The sequence below is a fragment of the Python bivittatus genome, unplaced genomic scaffold (genome assembly GCF_059951505.1).
Source record: "Python bivittatus isolate LINGU-HERP-01145 unplaced genomic scaffold, Pbiv_v1 ctg000580_np1212, whole genome shotgun sequence".
NCBI lineage: Eukaryota > Metazoa > Chordata > Lepidosauria > Squamata > Pythonidae > Python > Python bivittatus.
The window spans coordinates 13,252,587-13,278,871 of NW_028277087.1; the positions used below are offsets into that span (position 1 = coordinate 13,252,587).

The following is a 26,285-nucleotide window of genomic DNA, read 5'->3' on the forward strand; positions in this document are numbered from 1 at the left end:
GAAGACCATTAGAGCTGCACAGCGTCCACATTTGGAGTAACACAATGGAAGAAGGCGCTGAACTAGAGCTGGGAGTCTATCACAGACTGGCCCGTAACCAGCCCCATAGCGTGACTCACGAGCTGACACCGCTCTCCCATTTGAGAGACGCGCAACAGCCACGTCGCAGGAAGGCCGAGCCAGCCTCTTCCAAGCGCATGCTCTTTTAGGGGGTTGTCTTCCGTGCCTCCGGCTGAACTCCACCACGCATGCGCCTCCTTCTTCCCGCCGTCGGCGCAAGTCAGGTTGAACCAAAAAGAGAGGCCTTGGGTCTGGCGCGCCTGCGCAGTACACTCAATCGGACGGCGGGCAGACCGGAGGCCGCTCAGAAAGTCACGTCGACGGCTACGACTGGGCGGGCGGGATCGATGGCAGAGAACACGCGCCAGGTCTGTGGGGAAACGGGCGAAAGAACGAGAAGCATCCTCGTGTGTGTGTTAGAGGTCTGAGGGGAGGTAAAAAGAGCAACCGCTTCGCCAGCCAAGCTCGCTGAGGCGAGGCGAGGCGAGGGGAGGGCAGGGCAGGGCAGGGGAGGGCAGGGCGGTTGGCAGCCAGGAAAGAGGAGGTGAACATGCCCTCCGACCCGCGTCCCATGCCTTCCCCATCACCGTTTGGCGTCTTTCTCCGCCCCCCTCGAGGCCGGCGCGGCCTGAGGCGGCGGCTGTCCCCTCTCCGGTGGTCGAAGGCGTGCGCACGTGCGTGGGGGGGGGGAAGGGGGAGCAAGCGCGCGCGCAAGCGAGGGAAGGAGGGAAAAGCAGCTCTTTCTCTACTACTACTTGTAGAAGGAGCATCGTGGACCGAGGAAGGAGTTGGCTGTCTCGGGCGTCGTTGCCGGGAGAGCCCAGCTTTCTTTCTCCCCGGGCCCGGGATGGCATGTCCGGCTGGAGCTTCAGACAAGAAGTCCGCCTAGCGAGTTTCTCCCAGCCTTATTCCTCTGATTAGGATTGCTTTGCCCAAGCTGGCGCTTTCCGTATGTGTCGGACTATAACTCGGGTGATGTCCAAGCAGGGTAGCTATGGGCGTTGGGGTTGTAGTCCCGCACACTTAAGAGGCTTGGGAAGCTGGTTTAGGTCATGAGAAAAAGGCATTACTATGCACGTGTTCGCTTGCATCGCTCCTCCTAATCTGGTCAAGTGCATAACTTTCTAATCCTGACTCAGTACAACACAGTGGTCATGATACAAGAGAACAGATACCGCGGCCGGTGAGGCTTGCCACTAAAAAGGAAACGATAGGGAGAGTTAAGAGGCAGGGATGCAAGAGAAGAAATATGAAATTTTCCAGCTGTACATGCCTAAAGTGTTACAGGAACCAGGTGTTTTGAAAAACTTCATGAGAAAATGGGCGTTGAGAGGGGATTTAAAGGAAGTAAGAAAGAAGTAGCATGGAAGAAAATTACATTATTCATTAACCTGCATTCTTGCTCTCTAGACCGCACAGTCCAAGGAGCCAGTGAGATTTTTTTGTCCTTAATATTTATCAGCTGGCATTGCTGATCAGACTCCTGCACTGAAGAAATAACATAACTTCGGGGGAAGGCAGAAAAAGACAGTGCTTACTAATTTGTTATTTATTTGTGGCTGATATAATCAGGATGACGCTTTTTAAAGGAAGCAACAATTGGCATTTGGGGGGGGTTCACTTTTCTTTGGTTAACAGATTTATCTCAGTGTTAATGTTAATGTTTGTATTCACTAGATTGTCAGACTTCTGGTCACAGCACTTGAAATCTTTGTAAGTAAAAGGAATAAATGAGTGTAAGTAGGAGAGCAAATGGGGTAAAATAATGCGGGCAGTGGAGGTGCAGACATGATGTAGAGTTTTTCATCATGTCTTCTGACTGCTAGTTGGTGTTCATGGATGCGCTCCGCTAGCCTTCTGCCTGTCTGTCCTACATAGTGGTTGTTACAGTCCTTACACTGTATGTTGTAGATGAACACCAACTAGCAGTCAGAAGACACGATGAAAACCCCTTAATCTCACAACACATGGACAGACTTAACCATAATTTCAACTGGGAAACTGTTAGACTGGGAAACATCTTAGACCAAGCTAAATCCAAAAATGCAAGGGAATTCCTGGAAGCTTGGTATTCGGACAAGGCAGCCATCAGTAGGCACATAGAGATAAACAACATCTATACACTATTCAAAAGAGACAATAGAAAGGAAAACAAAAGACCAGAACATCTCCTCACCAGCAATCATCACTAGATAAGCAGAGATTAACACCAAGATTATCACCAGTCATACAATCAGCAGTAAACAATACCCTAATCAAGGAACTACTAGAGGAAAAAAACAAAAACCCCACCCCTACCAACACTGGCAGGGCATGCCACTGTATATAAACAGAGAGCAAACCCCATTCCATTCTAGCATTGAAGATGTTACCTAGCCGGGTAATGAAATGTTTGCAAGAAAACAGCCAAGCTCAGAGAACTCCAGGGACTCCACAGTTCAACACTGAGCTACACATGTTCTCTTCTATTGAGATATGATGTAAATATGAAGATTATATTGGTTCAGCTGAGTTTCTTTTGTTTCCTAGTACTCTGTGGGTCTGCATCTTCTGTATATCTTCTTTCCAAGTTTATATTTTCCCATCTCCCCTCTTCTCTGTTTGCATTATAGGACACCAGCAATGTTTACTGTCAGGTATCCCTAGGTGAAGAGAGATTGGCCCCGTGATTGCTCCCTTGGTTATATCCCTCCTGGATTTTAACATGTACATGAGCTGGCTTTGTTTGCTCAGTTTGTGGTATAGTATCCATACGTCCGGTCATGGGAGATGCTGTCAGTACCTTGACCCAGGGTCTGGGTGTTGTTAGAATCTGAAGGGGACAAAATAGGCTATGTTTTAATTGATGTTTGTACATTGAGGTCTGAAGTGGGAAGATCTCAAGGCAATAAGACATGTGCTTGAACTACTGCAATGCACTTTATATTAAATTTTCTTTGAAGATCACTCAGAAGCTTCAGCTGGCCCAGGTTTCCTTCTTATGGTTATTAGCTGGCTCTTGTCCCCATGAGCAGTTTTACACCAGTGTTTTAGATCCTGTGCTTTCTGTCAGCTTCCAGGTACAATTCAAAATGCTTGTTTTGATCTCTATAGCACTCTGGCTTGTCTCTGAGGTACCTTCAGAAATGCCTTCTTCAACTGGAAAGTAGTTCCACATTTTCACAGAATGAAGACAGCTGAAGTTTGCAGGCACTGTTTTTCTTTTTCTGTGCCTGTGCTCTGGAACTTTCTGTTTCTGAGATCAGACTCACTGCCATGTTGTTGCTCTTCCAAAAGTTATTTAAAAAATTGTTTTTTGGGGGGCTGTGAAGAATAATTTGATGCCAGTGAATATTGCTTTGTTTTTCTGTACTTAATTTGGAGTTTTATTTTTTTTATTGCTTGCCCTGGACATTTTATTTCTGTTGCCATAAATGTGATTTTCTTTAATTTTTCTATGTTATGGTTCTTAGCCATCCAGGGTTGTTATTGTATAAGATGGCCATACAATTTTTTTAGATAAAAATAATCCCATAAAGCATATGTATCAATATATATTATTTCAAACGCTTAAATGCCATAAAAATAATATAGCAATAATCACAACTAACTAAACTAATGATTCTAGTCAAGCACTCGATAAGATCAGTTGTTCTCCTTTATGCCACTTGTTTTTGTTCAGATATGATGGCCACCAATATAAATTACTTTAGGAAATCTGCTAGATAATTCTATCAAATTGTTTCAGATTCAAACACAAGAATGCCTGGAACTCTGATATAATCTATAGTAACAATATTAAAAGTCATACTTTCCCTTCCTCACTCTTTACTCAAGGGAATTAAGGCGTAGCTAGTCTGAGTTTCTTTTCTAAAGTTTTTTTATTGTCCTGGACTTAAATCATGTTTTTCTAACTGTTTCTCCAAGGTCAACTTTAAGATTTTAGAAATCAGCTACTTAGGATTTCCCATTCTTTTTTTTTTAACCCATTCCCGACCAAAAAAAAATGTATTTTTAAATTCTGTACAATCTACATATTTTGTACCTCTTTTTAAAAAATGAGTTTATTCAATGTCTTTCACAAAAGTATTGTTTCTTAATATGGAATTTAAATTCCTTTCTGTTTAATCTTCAGCCAACTACTACTTAATATGTATGTGCTCAGATTCTACACATGTACTCAGAATGAGTTCAGCTATGTTCAAGAAGGCTTATCCTGGCCAAGTGAGAATAGGGCTACAGTTTTGGTAATGTGTTAAGCATGAAAGTGCATATGGAATCCTTTTGGGGCTCAGAAGTTAAATAGAGTCTGTCCTGGCAACTACTTGGATCAGAGACTACTTTCAAGACGAAAAACATCTTGAAAGAAGACTGTGGCAAACCATTTCTGTACTGTTGCCAAGAAAATTGTGAAAACATTTCAGTGAAGTCATCAGGAGTCAAATTGGCTCATTAGGAGACTTACTTACCTAACCAAAGTGAAATAATTTGAAATTTTATTTCTGATACATGATAATAAATATCTTGAAAATTGTAACTTGAGAATTGTGGTTATTATCATTGTATTTTTAGACCTTTTTTTCTGAGCTATGAATATTGACTTTTTTTTCCTATGTTGGAGGAATGAGTATTGAGATCCAAGCCTTTGTATAGCCAAATATTTGCTGTAAATGGCAAAACTTCATACCCCTTCATTAGTAGACTCTCAGTTCTAGTGAATAGGTTCAGTGTCTGATTTCTATTGTGGCTAAACCTTGACAGGTTTTTATTTTTTGATATTCAGTCCCAAGTCCATCTCTGCACACATGTTCAATAGCTTTTGATTTTCTCCATGTCCCAAAAGTATTACTTAAAATCCATTTCCCATGGAATGACTTTGTTAATTAGTATCAACAAACTCAGAAGCATTGTGGGAGGATACCACATCAAGGTTTGTCCTGTAGTTCCAGCTTGATTGAAATTAATAAATAACGCTTCCCTTGAGCCTTTTTATACCAAAGTTGATAATCCTCATTATCAATAATATCTGATAATGAGGATTATCAGAGATGATTGTCAGGGATGAGATGTGATTGGGCTTTCTTGCCACTCTTTAACTGCAGGCTAGGGCAGCTGATAGGCCTTTTTGTTGTACCTTAGTTTGGTATGAAAGTTGCTGTTAGGTATATGCCAGTGATTTGAATGAGCAGGTTATTTCTTTGTGTGACAGGCTCAGTTGTCCCCGTCCCCCTTCTCCACCAAAGTCAGCTGAATTTCTTGGAATTTGTTGCAAGTGAGGCTATGACATTAAGGAAGCAGGACACAATTTATTTACTTGTTTTGATTGGTAATTGAGAATAGAAAAGATGGTGCTTAGATGAGAATATTTGGTTCCTCCATTGTGGAATTCTGAGGTAAAGATAGGTGGAAAATGCCATGAAATCAATACTGTCAGATATATTAATGTAGCATTTTATTTGGATATCTTAGGCTATGAAATACAATGCACATATTTTCCTTTTTCTTGTAATTTGTACAGACCATAGTTATGCTGACATGTATGTTAATTATTGCTAATTATGAGAGCTGCAGCTTTGAGTTCAGCTGTTTATTTTAGTGCTCTACCTTCTTTGAGCTGAATTTATTCTTTTCATCTTTTGATTTTTATTGAGCAGTCATTATCTGTGTTTTTCCTGATTTATCTGTGAAGCTGTGATATACGCATTAAACATTAAAAATAGTTCTTATATTAAATGGATTTTGTCAAGCTAAGGGTTTACTGTTTATTTGAGTGGATAGTTGTTTACTCCCGTTAGAATTTTACACACTTGTTAATAAGGATAGTTTAGTTGTAGGGCTGGAAAATGGTTTTGCCTATATCTATGCTGTCAATCTATATGTTAGAAAGACTTGAAACTCTTTCATTCAGCTTTGGTTCAGCTAACGTTTAATCGTCCTCTATGAAAAATTACATTTATTAAAACAAGTATTGTCAGATGCCTGTATAATGAAAATTCAACAGACAGTACTGATGCTATTCATTTTCTGCATTTACAGAGTACTTCATAAAGATAAAAAGGTACCAGTCGCTATGCAGAGTTCAGAACATAAAGAAGACAACAGCAGCTTGAAAAGTGAGAACATGGGTAAGGACACTGAAGCCAAGAATGAGCAGCCAGCTGACTTTAGCACAGAGATCATGAGTGTCATGGAGATGGAGCAGTCCCCTGATAATTCTCCTGGTGCCAATTCCCAGGAAGAGACTGTTCAGGACACTGAAATACCAGACATAGAAACTGTAAAGACTTCTGATCCTGAAAATTCATTCCCTGCTGACTTTGAAAAGTTTTGGAAAGTAGTTGAAACTAACCCACAAGATTTCACAGGTTGGGTTTACCTCCTTCAATATGTAGAACAAGAGGTAAGTAATTCTATCTTTTGTGTGTGTGTAGTGTTTTTTCCCTGGTGTCCACTACTTGAATTTATGAGTTCTAAATTTCATGGTTGTAGCCATTATGGAATCCCTGAAATTCAGGGAAGTTGTATTAGTGTTTCATGAAAGAGATAAAGAATTAAATGTACAAAATATATTGAAATTTCATACAAAAATAATTAACTTTTTTATGTTTCTGAATAATAGCTTAAAAATATAACATTTATAGAAAATAGGCTTCTTGTTGAATATGAGTGGTTGATCTGTCTTTGACTGAGAACCACAGTGTTGTAAAATGTTTTGCATGCCACCTGTAAGAAAGGTGAACTGAGAGCAAAATGAATATACAACTGAAGGCTGTTCAACTTCCAAATATTGATTTTCTTCACTTGTTCCCATCATTTCTACCAGAAGATGCCCTTAGTATATGATTTCTTTCACTCATCTGCACCATGAAGTTTTCAGCACTCTTTATCTTCTGAATATTCAACCCGGAAATTCTGGTGATAGATTCTGTGTATAGAGGGCAAGGAAAAGGGTCCAGTAGCAGCAGTTTTCTTCTCTCTTACAGGCAAAATGATGGCAGTGGCCTTAGCCCTTTCAGTCTATCAGAGAGGCCAGTGTGTAGGAAAGCTGTGGTTTGGGATGCAAAGAACTAATGGCTATGATAGCAAAGCATAGGTATATGGAAGGGCATTGGGAGTGGCAGCAGCAGTAGTAGTAGTGACAATAGCGATGTGGGTAAGGAAATCTAAAAGTGTGGAGAAGGGAAAGACCAGTAAGTGTGCATCCATTGTGTAATGGATTGTGTAATACCCTTTGTGTAATGCCCTTATGACATAAATTAACACAAATTCTTTCATAGTTATTAGACAATAAGCAATAGCAAATATTCCTTCCTTCCCAATTAATGTAATAAAGTGAGGCTTTACTGTAGCTTGGATGAACTATGTCGAATCTAGAAGAGCAATTTAAAGCCTAGCGTCTTGGTAGCAGATAATTCTCGATTAAGCTGGGCAATCCAATCAGTCCAATGTTCTTCAAAAATAAGAACAAAAATTATCTAAGTAATGGATTAGATGACTCATTAAAATAAATTTGTTTCATGTTACCTTAATTGAACCAATTAAATCTAGTAGCTGATTACCAAAGTTTCCTGCAGAGAAAACAGAATAGAAGACTAGCAATTGTGAAAATCATCTTTGTGCTCAAGTAACTGATTAAACAGCTTCTTGGTAAATTATAGAACGTTATACAGGTGCAGCCAAAAGTATTGTATTATAGTCATTTGTTTTATTATTTAGAAGAATATGTTAAGTCATACATCAAAAGCAAAGTGTCTGCTTTATGGACTTTGGAATAAAGAATGGTGGGTGCTGTTTATTTGGGTCAGTTTCAGTTTATTTCATGGCAAATTGGGGTTCTTTGGGGAAAAGTGAAGGAGTATCAATACTTTGGCTGCATCTGTAGAACTTTAAAGGAGAAAGTTGTCTCCAAGGTATACTGGGCTTTTCTTTCATTTGAATTATACTCCAATCAAGAGTATACATAGTCAAGTAGATAGCTGTTCTTTTGAATGTTATGGAGAAGTAGTAGTGTTTTGGATCTTGGGTTCTTGATCTGCAAACAGATTTTGCAGTTGCTTCCTCAAGATGTGTATTTTGATTCTATTTTTAAGGCAGATGATATACAAGTTAAGGTTTTTTTCCTCCCAATCAATCTACTGCAGAGTCTAAAACTACTAAATCCTACCCTGTGTATTTTTTCCCAGAACCATTTACCAGCTGCAAGGAAAGCCTTTGACAGTTTTTTCACTCATTACCCATATTGTTATGGCTATTGGAAGAAGTATGCAGACCTTGAGAAGCGGCACGATAACATGAAACAGTCAGATGAGGTACGTATATAGTGAATGCAGCTGTTGCTCTTGGGTTCTGTGAGCCAAATGATGACCAAACCACTGCATTGCAAGAAATTCTTTGGCTGCCAGTACCTGCCACATTCATACAGGGTTTTCTGTTTACACTTGTCACTCCTTATGGCCTTTGGAGCTAATATCTTCTCTCTTTGTTGGCAGGTGCGTTAAACCTCTACTACAGTTTGTCAAGCTTTGCAGTGCAAGCGTCTGCATTACACTGCAGCTTAACAAGTAGGGCAGGGCTTTTCTGTCACTTACATTATACATTTATTATTTCACAAAATTCAAACGCTGTGGTTGGTTTTGCTGGTCACCATTGCTACATCTTATTGCATTTTTGGTCAGACGCTGTCATTGGTGCTCTAAAGGGTCTGTGCCCTATGGTCTGTACCCCAAAGCCTGCCCACACAGCCTGGTCAGATGCAGGGACTGCCGCGCTTTGAAGATCAAGACTCCGCACGTGGAGATCAGAGCATTGCCATGTTCTAGCCAACCTCCACCCAAATGGTAATGGTAGATTATTTAAACAAAATTCCAGTACCTTAGTATTTCGTAAGGTTCACCGGATAACACAGTGTTGCCTCTCTCATATAACCTAACTAAAGGTTCAAAGGGTAGCTATTTAGTGTTCTCTTTGTAGGTGTATCGGAGAGGACTCCAGGCGATACCTCTTAGCGTTGATCTGTGGATTCATTATATCAATTTCCTCAAAGAAACTCTGGATTCCAGTGATGTAGAAACTGTTGGGACCATTAGAGGGTAAGTTGGTTGAAAAGAATCTGATATATGTATCACGGACAGTGGAATTCTACTTAGGGCTGTGGCTGGTCATATGAAAATACACCGTAGTCTTCTGCCTGAAAGAGAAATATATTGCTTCTCTGATCACAGTTGCTTGAAATTAGAATAGTCATTTACAGCAGGTTCTTCAGAAAGTAAAGATGCGTACAGTTGAAGTTTAGTTGTTTACTAGTTTACTAAAGGCCAGATTGGTCTGGTGTTCTTGATAGGGGTTGAAAAGTCTGTGCTCAGGCTTCAGAACATCTTCTAAAATTCACTTCCCTTAGATAGTGTATATACATGTGAAAAAAATCCTATGCATGATATATGTGGTTTTATTTTAAAAAAAAACATAATGTAATGGCATCAGATTACAACCCAGATCCTCGCTTGCCACTGCCATGCTGGTTGAGCCTGAAAGTAGCTGTTGCAAAATATTGAAAGGACTGAATTTGAGGAAGGCTATTTGTTGTAAGGCCATGAATTTTCCAATCACATACAATATAATACTAAATGTTGTATTCTGCTTTAAATATCTAAAAGGTATTCTGTGTTAAATTCTTAAAAATCATATCTCAGTGGCTTCATTCTTCTTTAAATGAAACATTACTAATGTGGTACATGGTATATTTTGTGCCGATGAAAAACTTCCTTGATCACGTTTACATCCTAGGACCTATGAACATGCAGTGCTTGCTGCAGGGACAGATTTCCGCTCAGACAAACTCTGGGAAATGTATATCAATTGGGAAAATGAGCAAGGCAACCTGAGAGCGGTGACTACTGTATTTGATCGTATTCTTGGAATTCCAACACAGCTATATAGCCATCACTTCCAAAGGTATAAGAATTATAATTTGTTTGGATAGTGTTCTTCTGTTGGTATAACTGTATGTTACATTTTTACAGTGCTGAAAATTCTTGTAGTCGCTAAACTACATTCAACCTTTTGCTCAGAGATGGGTTTGCAAGCTTTTGTGATTTACTCCAATCAGGAATACTGCAACGTAACTTAGTAAAAATATTTATTGTATAATAATATTGTAATTAAAGGTGATTTATAAATACCATTTCATGATAAGGATAATTTGTAAATTAAAGAAATTGTGTGCCATATTACTTACATGGTAATATAATTTGACCTACAGATCAAGTCAGGAATCCTTTCCTGGGTGTTTTTGAACTTATCTCCAGCCATATATTGCAAGATTGCAAGAACCAGATTTTACAATATTCTGTAGATTTTTCTTGAGTTGAGTCACTCTCTCGACCCAGCCCACCTCATAGGGTTGTTGTTGGGAAAATAAGAGGTAGGAGGATTAGGTTTGTTCACTGCCTTGAGTTGGCCTAAATATATAAAAGGTGGGATAAAAATCTAATAATAATAGTAATATTTAAGCAAACTAATGAGCTATGTTTTCACATATTTAAAACAGCTTAGTGCTTTGCAAAACAGCACAGTTTTACTGCTCTTACCAAAACAATTTTAAGGACAGTGAAGTTACTGTGTGCCATTAGGAATGGCAGACTTTTGAATCTTGGGTATAGGGTGTGATGCTGATTCCTAGTCCACTAGGACCACTTATGAATGTACATATGTATTTTTGTATGTCTGAGTAAATAAATGCAAACAAAATATCCCATTCTTCCAAAGAAAGAGAATAAAAGATTATCTGTTAACCTTATGTGTTTTAGTCTCCACTGGGATTCAGCTCCTAGCAGCCCACATATTGGGCAAGCTCTTGAGAAGTTGATTGCGTTGCTGAAAAGGCACACAGAGAGGTTATGCACCCATTTCTCCAGTGAGATTGCAGTGGCACTGGGAATAGATTTAGGCCCAAGGACACTTGCAGTAGGCTACATCAGAGATGTTGAAGGGTCTCAGATTGCCTGACCTGTTTTGAAGTGGTGTAGGGTGTTAAGTTGTTCTTGACTTGATAGAAGGATCTGAAGGACTGATAGAGTGTTACATCCAACTGTGTTTGTCCACCAGTAGATTGTTGAAATGGATCCCTTCGTTTTCTGAAGCACCCTTGGATTCCACCCTCCCCAAAAAAATTTCTAACAGATTTGGAGGCCGTGTTGGAAAATCAAGAGAATGAGGAAGGAAGGAATAATCCCATTATATGAATGGATATTACACTGGGTCTATCCCACAGAATCAATTCCTTTACTAATAAAACTTACATTGCATTGTATGTGACATTGCATTAGTGTGATCACTAAATTTGCTGGCCTATTAAGGAGCATAAATGTGTTAGATTTCTAAAATGTTTCTAGGTTGTGCTGCTGGAGCCCTCCCTAACATAGTGTACTGCAATTGCCATGCCAGCTGAGGAAAATTAGAATTGCAATTCAATACACGGTGGCTTCAGCTCGGAAAAAGTTGCTGTGAAGCTGTATGCAGAGCAGAAACCAATGGTGGATTCAGTCTTGAGTAATTATAAAATACAGCCAGTGAACTTCTGTTTAGTGTTTTATGTTTGGAAGATTAACATTTTTTCTTTATCCATTTTATAACTGCATTTTATATTCTTGGGATTCTAAGGCATTCATGTTAAACTAGTGGCTTCTGCTAACTTGTCTGCAATTAAAAAGACCTAACAAGTCCAGCTACTTCATTGTGTAGTTCAGGTAGAAGAAATAAACCCTTTCAATCTGGAAGATGCAAAGTCATATACTTCCATAGATTAAAAAAATTGGAATTGAATGATGATGTTTTCAGAACTGTTTCACTGAGATGTAAGTTTGACTTGGTTTATATTTCTCTAGCTGTTCATAACTCTGCACGTGCTTCAGTAGTATATGTAGTAAGCTTGGAATAGCTAGTAGTTCACCCTGACCTCTGTATTATGTAGTAGTGAACATAAAATAATAAGACTTTCCGCTCTTTGCTTTTGTTGATATGTTACAGGTTCAAAGAGCATGTCCAGAATAATCTGCCTCGGGACCTTCTTACTACCGAACAATTTATTCAGCTGCGTAGAGAACTTGCTTCTGCTGCTAACAGTCATAATGGGGAGGATGAACCCCCTGGGGATAACCAACCTTCTGGAATTGAAGATATTACTGACCCTGCTAAAGTAAGCAATCAGCATTTTTGAACAAGTGTGCAGTTTGTAATGTACAGTAGCCAATTCCTCGGGTGCTAGCAGTTTTGTATCATTTAGTCAGCTGTTTGCAAGGAAAATAACATTCTTGGAAGCATTTTGATTGAAAGTGGTATACTGAATAAGCTACAAGTGATTGGGTTTCCAAAAATGTAAAGCCATAAACCATGGTTTACCAGTATAGCAGCACACTAAGACCCAAATGAAAGAAACCACATTTTGTTTAGTATGGTCTAGCCACAGACAAATGGTCTAGCACAATACTGTCAAGTGACTGGTGATCATTCTTCAGGATTCTTAAGAGTCCATTGAGTTGTATTTTCCATTCTACGTGTGGTCAGGTATTTTCTTTTGATAAACAAAGGCTGTGGGAGTTGAAAGTCATTGTTAGTTTTAGGGTTTTTATTCATCTTAAACTGGAATATGTACCAGCAATCCTATTGAAACCCATCATATTTCACAGTCCCACTAGCATAGATTGTTTTCATTCTCATCCAGAGTAGGTACTTGTTTCAGAAAGTCTAATAAAAATGTCTCCCTGCCTGACTTGTGTTAACACTTCCAATGTTTGATTTAGCTAATCACTGAAATAGAAAACATGCGTCACAGAATCATTGAGATTCATCAAGAAATGTTCAATCACAATGAGCATGAAGTCAGCAAGCGGTGGACTTTTGAAGAAGGGGTAAGTTCATTTGAATAATCTTGTCAAAGTTGAGGGTAACAGCCTCCCTCTAGAAATTAGGCTGGCCCCCTTGCTGATGGCTTTGTAGAAGCTTTTAAAGACTTAAGCTTTTCCAGAGGGCTTTTGGGGAATGGTTGTGGTTGCTGGTACATGGATGATTATTGTTTCTTATTAGATACTATAATGATGATTATTTTGTTACAATGTTTTATTCTTTGGAATTTTTCTTACTGCATAATAGAATGTAATAAGGTGCTGTGAGGCATGAAAATTTGATGGCATGCAAATTTGAGAATAAATGTTTTCACGATTAAGACATTTCAATTTTCTAACTGTTTTGTTGTGCTGTACAGTTGATGGGACATTGCCTTGGCTCTTCCGTTTGCTTGATACATGGTAGCACATTGACATTTTTTAAAAAGGAAGCTGCCAGCTGCATGTTTGTGGTTTTACAAAACAATATTTGACCATTGCTAATTAACAAACATGTCAACTGTAGTGAAAACATTGAATGGGTTTTTGTTTAGCTAAATTAGAATGTACGTAGGCATTTCATTTTGTAGTTTAAATGGCATTTGAAATGGGCCATGGGGGAAAAATAAATAAAACCTGCCTTCATTTTGCAAAGTTAAGAGGTTGTAAGCAGGATCATAAATACATGCTGTCTCCTTATACCCATTTCCTTCTCAGTATTTAAGGAAACATACATTATGAATCTGCCAAATTTTCATAAGTAGCCTTAGTTTAGACCAATCTTTCAGTCTTTAAACCATGCAAATGCACCTGTAGTAGGAGTACCAGAATTCCTAGCAAAATGGCCTATAGCATAGACCTAAAATATATGGGGGTAGAGTTATCAGACAGGGACAGCTTTCTACTGATAAGAACTATAGTAAGAAAAATTAGAAATCTGTTCCTCACATATGGGAGCCCTTTCCTTACATCCTCATCGATCGATTTGAACATTTTAAAATTTCAGCACATGCTGGTCATCTGTTTTCCAGTGCTAGAGAAGTCTAAAATGCTCTGATTTTAGGGTCAATTCAAGGGTTTTCTTTGATTAAGGATTGGTCTTTGCTGGGAGAGCATACATCTTATCTCATTTTCTGCTGTTGATAATTTTATGTTTTCATATGTGACTATAACAACAAAGGCCCCCAGTGTGGTTTTTCTCCCTTAAAATGCTGTCCACCATACAATGTATTGGAGATAATTTCAGACAGGAATAGGGTCCCTGGGCATCCCTAGCACTAGCTTTTTGCCGAGGGCATCATGTCTGCAGCTTCTTGCATAAATGTTGCTTGATGACATGATACTTGGAATTTCAACTTGAAGTTTCAGTTAAATGGGATCCATTGCAGCCTGACAGGTCACTCAAAATGGGTGAGTCAGAGCAAGTAAATACTATAAATGTAGATAATTTTGAGTAACTTAGGCGTGGTTCCAAATCCTGTTGTACTCCCTTTAACTTCTACTGCAGTCAGCATATTTTAATTAATGACTTTATTTTAGTAAGCAATATTTTACTTAAAATAATATTTAAAATTACAGTAAAGACAAGTTTAAGGCTGTTCTTGAATCGTTATACTTTATTATTTGCACAATTTTTTTTTAATTGTATCCTTCAGTGTCCAACATTTTTTCTGTTTCTCTTGCTCCTCAATTATACTAGCAGTTGTGTGTGCTGAGTTACTAAGCCAAGGTCATACAGCAAGCATATTTTATTTATTTGATGTCTCTTTGCATGCTGCTTTTCTTTTGTAATATCCAACTGCTTTATGTCTAATGGGGATTTTGTTACCATAGAACAAGTTCAAGGAAGAAAAGAATTCTGACTGACTGTCAGAATATTTGGTTAGGCTAAAATAAGCATGAAACAAGATGAAGTAGAGGAATTTGGGCATATATCGTCCTGTAGAAGGGTTTTTTTCTTTTTCTGTAAAGCTAGAGTTTTTATAGTCTTGCCATTATATACAATCTTCTTAGATTAATTAGACATAACGATTATGTTGAGTCTACATGGGCCTTTTTACAGTGGTACCTCGGGATACGAACTTAATCCATTCCGTGACTCTGGACGTATTCCGAGTTGGTCGTAACCCGAAATGTTCGTTAGTAGAGCTGTTCGTAACCCGAGGTACCACTGTATTTCTAAGTGACTCCCTTTCTTGTCTACAAGCTGGTATAGTGCATTCTTAGAACTGACCACCTTGCAGATTCTTACAGTCTACTTCTGAAAATCAACACATGTCCAGGAGCCAAGTGTTTGCTTGACGTAGTATTTTGTTTTGGTTCTTGCTGTTCTTTTCATTTTTAGAAAGCTATGTCCAAACTGGTTATATTTGGATATAACATATCCAAACAAGCAATAGTTGAGTATAATATACAAGACTGATAACAACAACAACAACAACAATTTTAAAATGTATTAAATTTATATGCCTAACTCCCAGAGACTCTGGGTGGTTTAAAATAATAAGAGACAAAAAAGAATAAAGATGGCAAAGATGACAAAAACTGGATGGGAACAAAATAAATAGGGTTTGCTGAGGGACAGTAGATAATTCAGGTTGTTTATATCTGTAAAGAGCAAAATGTAAAATGAAGTATGTTTTCATGTCCAATTCAGATAAAACGACCTTATTTTCATGTTAAGCCTCTGGAAAAAACGCAGCTGAAGAACTGGAAGGAGTATTTGGACTTCGAGATTGAGAACGGAACTCATGAACGAGTAGTGGTTCTTTTTGAGCGTTGTGTGATCTCCTGTGCTCTCTATGAAGAATTCTGGATCAAGGTAAGGGGCGTTGCTCCTATGCCAGTTCTACTCTTTGCAAACATTGATGATCAGTGACTAACCTTCTGTACTCTTGTTTGAATGTTGTTCATGTATAACTATATCTGTTGCATTAGGAGATGGTCTGCTTGCAACCAGATTTGACAGCTGCATATGCCAACTTCGTTGCCTCTCTTCGTCCTTCCTTACAGAAACTAGTCTAATGGTTCAATAAAGGTGCTGAATGGGTTTAAAACACAAGAATTTTACAGTTCTCTCAAGTATTTAGCAACCCAGAGTAAGCTAGGAATCATTCAGTTTCTGCTCTGTCTTCAAATGCAGTATGCCAAGTACATGGAGAACCACAGCATTGAAGGGGTGAGGCACGTATACAGCCGGGCCTGCACGATACACCTCTCGAAGAAACCGATGGTGCACTTGCTCTGGGCTGCTTTTGAAGAACAGCAAGGTGAGCAGATAGCGGGCATATGTGTCTCTCTTGAATTGGCTCATTAATCTTTTTAGATTCTGGGTCTAATCGCATAATTCCCCTCCCCTCCTCTCCTCTCCCCTCCCCTTTCTCATTGCCCAAAATTGAACAAGGCAGATTTTGGAGATACTACTAGTCCAGACATTTGCCAGGAGTCAAAAACTGGCTCGAAGGCACAAAAACAAGCAAAAAGATATTTGAGATATCTGATGTATTGCATGAGATTTGGGGTAGTTCTTAGAACTACTTTAATTTGATTTTTCTCAGCTGTGTGAATTCATTTGGGGGAACCAATAACATTCCAGTGTCATGGGCAGTATGTGACACCCCCTCCCTTTTTTGAAAAAAGAAAAGAAATGTGGGATGCCAGCAGTGGGAAAAAGTTATCAACATAAGATAATTCCAGCAGTTTGATGTACTGCACATATTCTGGGTCTGTGCCTTGGTCCAGGTACAGAGTACCTGATGTGGACTGATCTGTGCATGGAATGGTACATGCATAGAATAGTTTGCATATGTCTACATAATAGTATTTTTCCTGAGTGTAGCACTTTTCTAGAGTCTTGCAAACCAACCTTTTCTCAAAGTTCCTGCTAAAGATTGTTCATGATTTGCAGCAATTAAGTTAAACAGTCACATTTTTCTGAGACTTCCCATTGTAACTTACGCTCTTTGTTGTTGGGAAGTGGTTCAAATCAAGGAAGAAGAGATTATATAAAGGATGATTATTTTTTGACAAATAAATAATGTAGCCAGCAGTGCACACCTTTATCTTTTGTTTGCATCTGTCTTTGGATAATGCAAACACCTAAGTGGGTTACCAACCATTATTTGTAATCACCACTCATCAGCTCCATTAAAATGAAATTCCTGATCCTGTCTTCTGCACACTGAGCAGAAAGGTCAGGAAGAGTTGAAAAATTTTAACTTCTGCTAGGCCGTTGAGTAATGTTTTTCCCCCCTAGGGCTTGCTCCTTTCATGCAAGCAGGTGAACAAGATTTTTTACAGCCCTTAGATGATAGTTAATAGCACTTGTTGCCATTAAGCAGGTCGAACTCATTGCTTTGTAAGGTTGTAATGGGAGTTTTCTGCTAACTTCCTTTTTGCTCTGTTTTTTCCTTTTAAGGGCCCCACTAGTGGATGCCTAAGCAGCCATCTTAGAGGCCATGATCTCAAAAGATGGAGATGTTCCAGACATCCTGGCAAACATAATGATCTTTTAGAAAGTTCACAAGGGCCAGTGCTTCAATAATCAAGGCAGCAATTACCACATCCCTATTTGCCTGAGCAGTGTTTCCATGGTCCGAGCAGCTTTTAAAGCACAACCCCATAGAACTGTTGTTGGTCCACCAAGGCTTTAATAATCTGACTCTGGTCTTCACAGCTGATTGCAGCCTAGATTTATTGCAGTTCTTGGGCAGGACACATCTGCCAATATAGCTACGTGCAGACATCTATCTCTAGAGACCTTGAACTTAAGATACTAAATTCAAGGCAGTACTAGCCTTCAGTGGCTTTGAGAGTGGCAGGCTCTTTGGGGAGCCTCTTGAGAAGTTCATAATTGAAACCAAGGAAAAAAAGAATTCCCTTCTGGCCACCACCATGAGCCCACCTCAATCCTTTTGTCTTTTCTATCCTCAACTAGAACCAGACTTCTAAAGAAACCAAACCAAACCACTATCTAAAGCAGTAGATGCCCTGGGGCTACCTTTCTCCACCATGCACAATAGGGCCCCAAGAAACAAGGTTTGCCAGTAGAGGTCAGGCTTCATCTATTCACTGAGCAATTAGCCCTTACCACCATAGGCACTTGGATGATTCACACTGTTTCCTCTGGATACAGCATAGGGTTTCAAGACACACCTCATAACTGTTTTAAGTTTCTCCCAGGTCACACCAGATGAAGAAGCACATCCAGACATTTATCAACAGCTTGACCTCAGGGTTATAGAACTGGTTCTTTTGGCAGGTTTATTTTTAATGTGATATTCAATCTTCTTTTAATACTCTTTTAGTAGAATGGGGATTGGAAAGTTCTTAATTGCAAATGGCTCAATACTGCAACTTCCAGCTGGGGACCTTAAGGCCTACCCTGCTCAGCAAGTAGTTCCCACCCTTCAAGTTATCCCTTGGACTGGCTAGCGTGCCTGAATCCTCAAATCCTGTATTTAACATATGCTCATTCATTCATCCCAGTAGACATTTGTGAAATTTGAATATTTGATTGAAAAGTTTGATACACTGCTTTCCACATTGGATTCGCAAAGATGCTAGAAGAATTGTAGCTTCATTTACTATCTCACACATTCCTTCATTTTGATAGTGAACCAGCTCAGCCAGTTGTGGATTTGGGAGAACAGAAACTTTATCTACAAGTAATTCCTGAGATTACTATGAGATTTGGAGCCTCCTATAAGTAGTCCACTTTGTATTAGGAGCCAACTGCAAGATAAACCAATTTAACTTGCATTTCTATGAAAGTAGCCCTAGGCTGAAAATTAAATGGCTGAAGAGTCTTTTTTTTTTTTTTTTTTTTTGCTTTTCCACCACTCTCTTTGCTGGCTAGTGTTCTGTACAAGGCATACATGGAAAAGAGAGTCATTTTAGTAGCATTCTGTGTCCTAGAAGACCTTGTGCTTGGCATTGGTTTTGCAGTCTTGTATCCTCCATTCAGATCAAATCTTCTCAGCCAGAGAACCAGCTTCATTCAGACTTGAGCTGGTTACAACTGCACATCTGGAAATAAACAGTTCTTGTAGACCCTAAACTGTGACTCAGTCTCCATCCAGACCACTGTGGCCTCCCATGGAGCATCAGTATTCCAGATACTTGAAACCACCTGGCTTATTTTCTGCCATACCTCATAGCCAAAGACAAGTGACTAGAAGGTGGTGCCAGTCCTTAGTTCTTCTGAGGTAGAGACTGATTGCTCTCCAGATGTACAACCTGTATTACTGCTTCTATGAAGGAGAAAAGGGAAGTGGCACAAAGACCATTTCTTGGGATACTTTCCTTTTTGTAAGTGGGTATCAATCATTTACCTTGACCCACCATGTTAGAACATAGGTTTTAGTGGTGGCTTCAGTCCTGTTAGATTCTCAGGATTAACTTAACTGTTCATAGCCATGCAACTCTGGTGTACTGGTCTTTTAAACTACTCTGCTTAGTAAATGTGTTTTTTGGAAAATGGTTTTCCTCATGGCCATAATTTCAAACAGGTCTTTCTATAATCCGTGGTCCTCCATAGAGATCCCACATTCATGTCCAAGGCACATTCTGTATTCCACATAGCTCTTTGCCTTCCTCTAAATCTTCTGGGCTACCACAGAAGCAGTAGTACAGGTTGTACATCTGGAGAGCAATCAGTCTTTACCTCAAAAGAACTAAGGACTTGCACCATCCTTCCAGTCACTTGTCTTTGGCTATGAGGTACCCTCTGTGACCACCAGGTGAATCTGAACCTGCATAGCTCATTGATAAAAGGATGCCCCAACAGATATCACAGCAAGTTCTACAAGGCATGTAGCCAGCTTGTTGCTTTTTCTACCAAGGTGCTACTGAACAACATGTGCAGGTTGACAACATGGTCCTCCATCAATTCTTTATTGCGACACTACAGTTTTAATTCATAGGTCTAAGGTGAAGCCTCCTACAAAAGAAAAGTCCTGTGTGAAGCAGAACCACATTCAGAGTTCTGTCAAACAAGTAGCTCCCAACTTTTGAGAGTTCTCCAGTGCTGCTTAAGGCTGCTCTCCAGGCAGTGTAGGAAAATGGAACATTGGACTTACTATGAAGTTCCTTTTTCTACTATGAATAGAGGGCATCATTTCCTCATTAATTTTTTACTGAATGGAAGATTTTTTTATTCCTTGTATCTATAGTTCTTCCTTTAAGCCTATGCATCTCCTACTCCATTGCTTGCCAATATCTAACCTCAGGATGATGTGGGAGGTCTAGCATATCTTGGCTGATCTCAGAAGCTAAACAAGATCAGTATGGTTGGATGGAGAACTGTCTGGAAATTTCAGGGCTCTTGGTTAGGTTATGAAGTTAACAAACACATTGTAGCATATGGTAGCAGCAAATTATTTTTGTTATCAGTGTCAAGAAAAGTACATAGATGCACTCACCAGAAATCAAGCTTAGCTTGAAGGCATATTTTCTTTAAATTTGCTAGGAATTGTTCTCTATTATTATTAGTGGGAGAAAAAAATTCTTTGGTTCTGCCTGCCAAAGCCAATGGTAGGAGCAACCCAGGCAAGGATGCCCTCTGTTCAGGGTAGAAAAAGGAGCTGCATGGAAAGTTCACTGCTCAGCTGCTCAGAAGAGCCTGTTTCAATTAAGGCTACTTCTGTCATTAGATTTTTGAAACTAGCACAAATGAAGTGAGGTTCTGTGTTGATACTAAATTGGAGTGCCTATTCTTTCCTTAATTTGCATCTCTTTCTGATCCCCTGTAGTTCTGTGAAGCAGAGATTCTTGACTGCTGAAAATCCAATATGCATGACATAATATCCCAAATCATGAATGAAAGGACAAAGCTTAATATTGATGTAGGGATGGGGAGATATCCTAAAAGATTTGATGGGCTCAAGTCAGTTTGCAGTTCCTAGTCCACACATACTTTCTCTCCTACTTTTAGGGAACATCAATGAAGCCAGAAGAATTCTGAAGATCTTTGAAGAGAACGTTTCAGGATTGGCCATGATTCGTTTACGAAGAGTTAGTTTAGAACGGAGACATGGAAACATGGAGGAGGCCGAGCACCTGCTTCAGGAAGCTGTGAAAAATGCCAAATCAAACTACGAAGCCTCTTTCTTTGCTGTAAAACTTGCTCGGCACCTTTTCAAAATTCAGAAGAATCTTCCAAAAGCCAGGAAAGTTCTTTTGGAGGCCATTGATAGAGACAGGGTATGTAATTTCCTGACAGTTCATCTCTTTGTCTTATCTTAGGAAGAAGTAATTATAGCTGGCAACTGTGATGATTCCTTTTAACTCTGCAATGCACATAGCTGCTGTATGGAGACAACAGTCCCTCTAACCTGATGTTGCTTGGCTTACCATACCTGTAGTGCCTCCCTAAATTTCAGGCTTCCCTTCCAAAGAAAAATATTCTGGTCTGGTAACTACCTGGCATTGAAAGTATAGTGATACCATATCTTGGTGGTATGATGTGGCCAGAAATGGTAGACCACAATACCTGAACTAGTTGTGTTCAAAATAAGCAATGCAGATTTCTAAATGAAAAATGCAAAGTTATCCACATGGTAGCAGAAAACGTTTCCGGGAGAGTGAGATTATCCGAAACACAGATGCCGTTACATGAGGGTATATTTGAGGTAGCTTCTCTGATATTTTTCTTTAGAGAAGAATGTTGAATATCATGGATTTTTGTTTAATCTGCAAGGTTCCATTCAGATGCCCCAATACATATGGCAATGTATGGACAAAGCATACAAGCTTCCAAGGCCTTGCATCTTCAACATGTACTATTTATTTATTTATTTTATATTTCAAATTTAGCCACTGCCCATCTCACGAGGAAATTACTCTGGACAGTTTACAATATGACTGGACAGTTTACAATAACTATGTTTTGATTTGACTTGCAACCAGTTCTTGCAAATGTATATTTATAATGTGAATAGGGAAGGCTTTCCTGTATGTGTCATTTTCCTAGAGGATATTCTGACTAGTTGAGCCATGTAATTTTCTAGGGATTGTAAAATTGCTGATCATTTCCTTAAAGAAGTACAATAAAGGGTTTATGTTACATATTCCCAAAGGATTGGCTCAACTGTCAAAAAGTGTTCATACTATTAGCACACCTATTATTTTGGCCTCAGTTTGTTGCTGTAATTTGAAACCTGTTGTAAAAAGGTTTGTGCAATATTCACAGAAAGAGCTAATGAGCTGTCGTCTTGCACTAGATTCTCCAGTGATTTCACTTAGTAAGAAGCATAGGACTGCACGAGCTCTATGTACCCTTCCATAGCCGCCTTGGCATCTGATCTGTCTCCTTCCACACACTGGAGAAACTGAACTAGGGAGCCTGCTCTGTGTGTAAGTTTAGGCTTAGAGTCCAAATTATGCAGGATTTTAAGTCAGGCAGGAAACCTTCAGCAACAGAGCAGACATTTTGGTCTATAGTTCCACAAGGAGCACAGCCAATGGATTTATGTAACTCAGACGTTGGCTGAGTTTACATATACTAAGCCATAGTTTACTGAAAAACCAGTGACTGAATTTATATAATGTTGCAAATCATGGTTGCAGCCTATGCCTGGATTTACATAGCACAAAATAGGGCCCAGCCTTATAAAGGTTCCCATCCTGCTGGCATTTCGGAGGGCCTTGAAGACCTGTCTGGCAAGAGGGATTAAAGTCCCCTTCTGGATAGTGAGGGCTTGGTTGTTGCCTGTTTTTTGCCATCCTTTTTTCCTTGTTTTTATTATTGTATTGATTTTGTTTTTTTAAAAAAAATTTGTGAACTGCCCAGAGTTGCCGGGAGTTGGGCAGTATAGAATTTAATAAGATGTATGAATTCAGCCAGTTTTTCAATTAAGCAAAGTAATCTAGGTATCTGTCAATTTCTATTTGTGGTAACGAGAAACTTTTAAAAACCCCAAGAGTTACTCAGGATCCTCATACATAGTAAGTCAGGATTCAAACCGTGCTTCCAGTTTTATTGCCAAAGTTTGTTACCTGTGTACATTTAGAAGTTTGAGGAAACCTGTAGATTAAAAATACCGTTTAACTGTTATATACAAACCAGGCCATTCTTAAATGACAGTGGATAATCACTTGGAAACTTAATTCATTTTGAATTGTGTTGTGTTTTGCACAGGATAATCCAAAACTGTATCTCAATTTGTTGGAAATAGAGTACAGTGGAGATCTAAAGCAGAATGAGGAGAACATCATTTTATGTTTTGACAGAGCTATCAATGGAACATTGCCTATAAAAATGAGGATTATATTTTCTCAGCGAAAAGTGGAATTTCTTGAAGACTTTGGCCTGGATGTGAACAAGTGAGATTTACTTTTAGTGGTGGTAGCCTTTGACTTTTGGATCCATGAATGACTTGTAGGCTACAAGAGTCAAGATGATCAAGCTTATTCTTTATAAATTTCCCCAGAAATTCCAACCCTATAATTGTTCTATTTTCAATTTTACTCTGACTGCAATAGTACATTTCAAAAACCAACTATATTGAGGGACAGCAAGAAATACCAACTGTGGAGCAAAAGCAGTATGCAGAACATTAGTGTTTGGTGTTATATCTGTTGCAGAAAATATCTGGAGCAGGAATTTCACACAGTTGAAACTTTCCTTTTTTCCTTTTTGGCAGGCTTTTGGATGCTTATGAAGAACATCAAGCCCTTCTAAAGGAACAAGAATGTTTAAAAAGGAAAGCAGAGAATGGGTACACACACTTTAATTTTAGCTAAGAGTACCTGATTGCTTTTTGAAATATGGATGTAATTATTTGCTGTTATATTTTTGAATCCTTACTAAAGTTGGTACCATATGTCTGAGCTGTTAAAATGCAAATGATGTGTATGTTGAGGGCACAATACCTTTCCAGAAAACATGAGCAAGAAGAATAGGTACCTTTTTCCTTCACGTGTTCAGGGAGATCCCTAAAACCATTTTTGACATAGAGTAGAAGAGCCCACACTTCAGTGAAATCTAAGTAAATAAATGTATAGATAGTAGTAAAATACTATTTGTATGCCGTTTATGTATACAATCTTTAATTCTATTGAAGGAAAAAATGGTAATTGAGGCCTTGCAGATGTCATTTAAGATTAAATATGCAGCTCAAAAGGCCTCCCATAATTTCATTATGATAATGACTTATTCTGTTGAAGAAAAACTAAGGAACAGTTTAAGACTTAAATGCTGCATGTATACTGTACAAAGTTTATATGTGTTGCCTAGGATATTGAATTCCAGCCTTCAGTTTAAAACAACATGTATTAAAAACTAAAAGACAACTCCAGTTTTTACCCAAACATGACTGCAAAAACCATTCTAGAAAAAACAGGGTAACAAGGAAAGGAAATTTCATTTTCAGTAATGCTATAACACTCTGAAGAAACTTTGGATGTTGTACCAAACAAGCCTGCATAGGAATACAGATGTTCTGCAGATGTCACAATCAAAAAGCATCCTTTCTATTCAACATCAGCATTTGGGTACTCTCCACTGAGAGGTTAAATTTTAATTAAAATGACTGTACTTTCCAGTTACAATTTGATAGGAAATGTATGGCTTAGTTCAACATTTGCAGGAAAGTACAGCATTTCCTTTCATACATATAGTAGCTGGAAAAAAATTCAAGAATTTCTGAAAGGGTTCTGTTCCATAAAGAAATGACACAAACTATTCTTGCAGCTGTGAAGAACCTGATGAGAAACGAATTCACGGTGATGAAGCAGGCCTTATATCTGGACAAGTAACAGATGGAGATATGCAAGCAAATCAGGCAGCCTACAATTACAGTGCCTGGTATCAGGTGAGCATCATTTGTCTGGAAGCTTTCAGACCAAATTCTGTGTCTCAGCTAGTGAAACTATTTAATTTTAAAAATAGGTTGTATAGTATCCCAGTTTAATAGTACTGTAAGAGTGGGTTTATATACATGCTGAACGGGGAGCTTATGGCTGTTCCTTGAAGTTGCAGTTTGGGTGGTTAGCAACCAGTGTGCAATTACAATGGTCGTGTCCCGCAGTCATGTAATCACCATTTGCAACCTTCACTGCCAGCTTCTGACAAGCAAAGTCAATGGGAAGCCGGCAGGAGGTTGCAAATGGTGATCATGTGACTGCAAGATGCTGTGACCACATGGGATTTGCCTGATGGCAACTAGAACTATCACAACTGCCATGGTAAGTCGGTACAGTTGCATGACATGTTTCACAACCAAGTTGCTGGTCCCAATTACCATTGTTAAGCAAGGACTACCTGTATATTTTACACCTTGAGAATTTCAACTTTCAAGTTATTTTAATAATTGTTCAGCTACTTCACACTGGGTAATACTGGAGTTTATAGGACAGTGTTAACTATATAAGGTATTAACTTTCCTCATTTTCTCCCCTTTAGTACAACTACTCAAATGCATGGAATTATGGACAATATTATCAGTCATCTTCAACATGAGCAGAACAATTTAACCAAAAATGGAGTTTCACAATGTTTTGTTAAAGCTTTTCTTTTGTAAAAGAGAAAGAAATAGGGATGTGAACAAAGTCACGTGATTCTTGTCTTTTTTGCATGTATAATGAGTTGATTTTCACAGGGTTCTTGTGACAAACTCATGTTGGTATCTTGCTGTATTTAGTCTACCAAGCAATCAACTTTCCCAATAGTAAAATTATTGAGCAATTATATGAAGTAGTGTTGATGATTCATTGGGAAAGTTAATTTGCAAGCCATTAACATGTATTAAATACTGGCCAAAATCTGCCCCAGCAATCTCAGATACTACCCAGGCCAGGAGATAACACTTTCCTTCTCTTCTGAGGTAAAGTGTGCTTGAATCTTTTCAAAGTCCCACACCCCTTTTCCTGCATCTGTTTGGTTTTACCAGTTTACAATTGCAGCATCCAAAAGCTGTGAGCTTTTAGAAAAATGTTAACAGATTGGGATATATAATGTATAGGGTATCTCTTCGAGTGACTAAAATGAAGTGTGTTACTAGAACCATGCTGTGTCTTAGGATGGATTTTGTATTGGAATTTTCATGTGTAAGTTTAGTTTTTTGTTTAAAATGCCTTTTTGTAATAAAATCAAATTGTGTAATCTTTCTGAACAGTAGTTTTTCCTGTTGAACCACTGAGGGGCTGTTAAATTTATTTTGGATCATGGCTTCTTTCTGGCGGTTTCAGCTGTACTGCTATTCAGTTCCAAGTTTCCTTTCTGCATTGATTTTCAAACTTTGCATGTAAGGCTTGTATCACTATGCTTTGCAGAAGCCAGGGTCCATATTTGGTCCAAAATTCTTAACTCTACTCTTTCGTTAATCTGCTTTGAAAGTAAGAACATTCAAACCCTGTCCTTCTTGTTGA

General features: G+C 38.8%; 1 protein-coding gene and 1 non-coding gene across 3 annotated transcripts; both read left to right on the top strand.

Moving 5' to 3' along the window:
- The first annotated feature begins 294 nt into the window (after positions 1-294).
- On the top strand, positions 295-26,021 carry PRPF39 (pre-mRNA processing factor 39). Of its 2 annotated transcripts, none has more exons than XM_007434141.4 (14): positions 295-428; positions 6,076-6,439; positions 8,223-8,348; positions 9,010-9,128; positions 9,823-9,990; positions 12,064-12,232; positions 12,837-12,944; positions 15,574-15,738; positions 16,060-16,186; positions 20,851-21,119; positions 23,056-23,240; positions 23,561-23,635; positions 24,610-24,730; positions 25,321-26,021. In XM_007434141.4, exons 2-14 carry the CDS (start codon positions 6,110-6,112, stop codon positions 25,375-25,377), a joined length of 2,019 nt encoding a protein of 672 aa, XP_007434203.1. In that variant the 5' UTR covers positions 295-428; positions 6,076-6,109; the 3' UTR covers positions 25,378-26,021. The 2 variants fall into 2 exon arrangements, with proteins under 2 accessions (XP_007434203.1, XP_007434204.1); XM_007434142.4 differs by having other exon boundaries at positions 15,601-15,738.
- On the top strand, positions 21,179-21,262 carry LOC112541361 (small nucleolar RNA SNORD127). The gene has a single exon (XR_003085366.1). It is a non-coding gene; the product is annotated as a small nucleolar RNA SNORD127 (small nucleolar RNA).
- Positions 26,022-26,285: the final 264 nt, after the last annotated feature.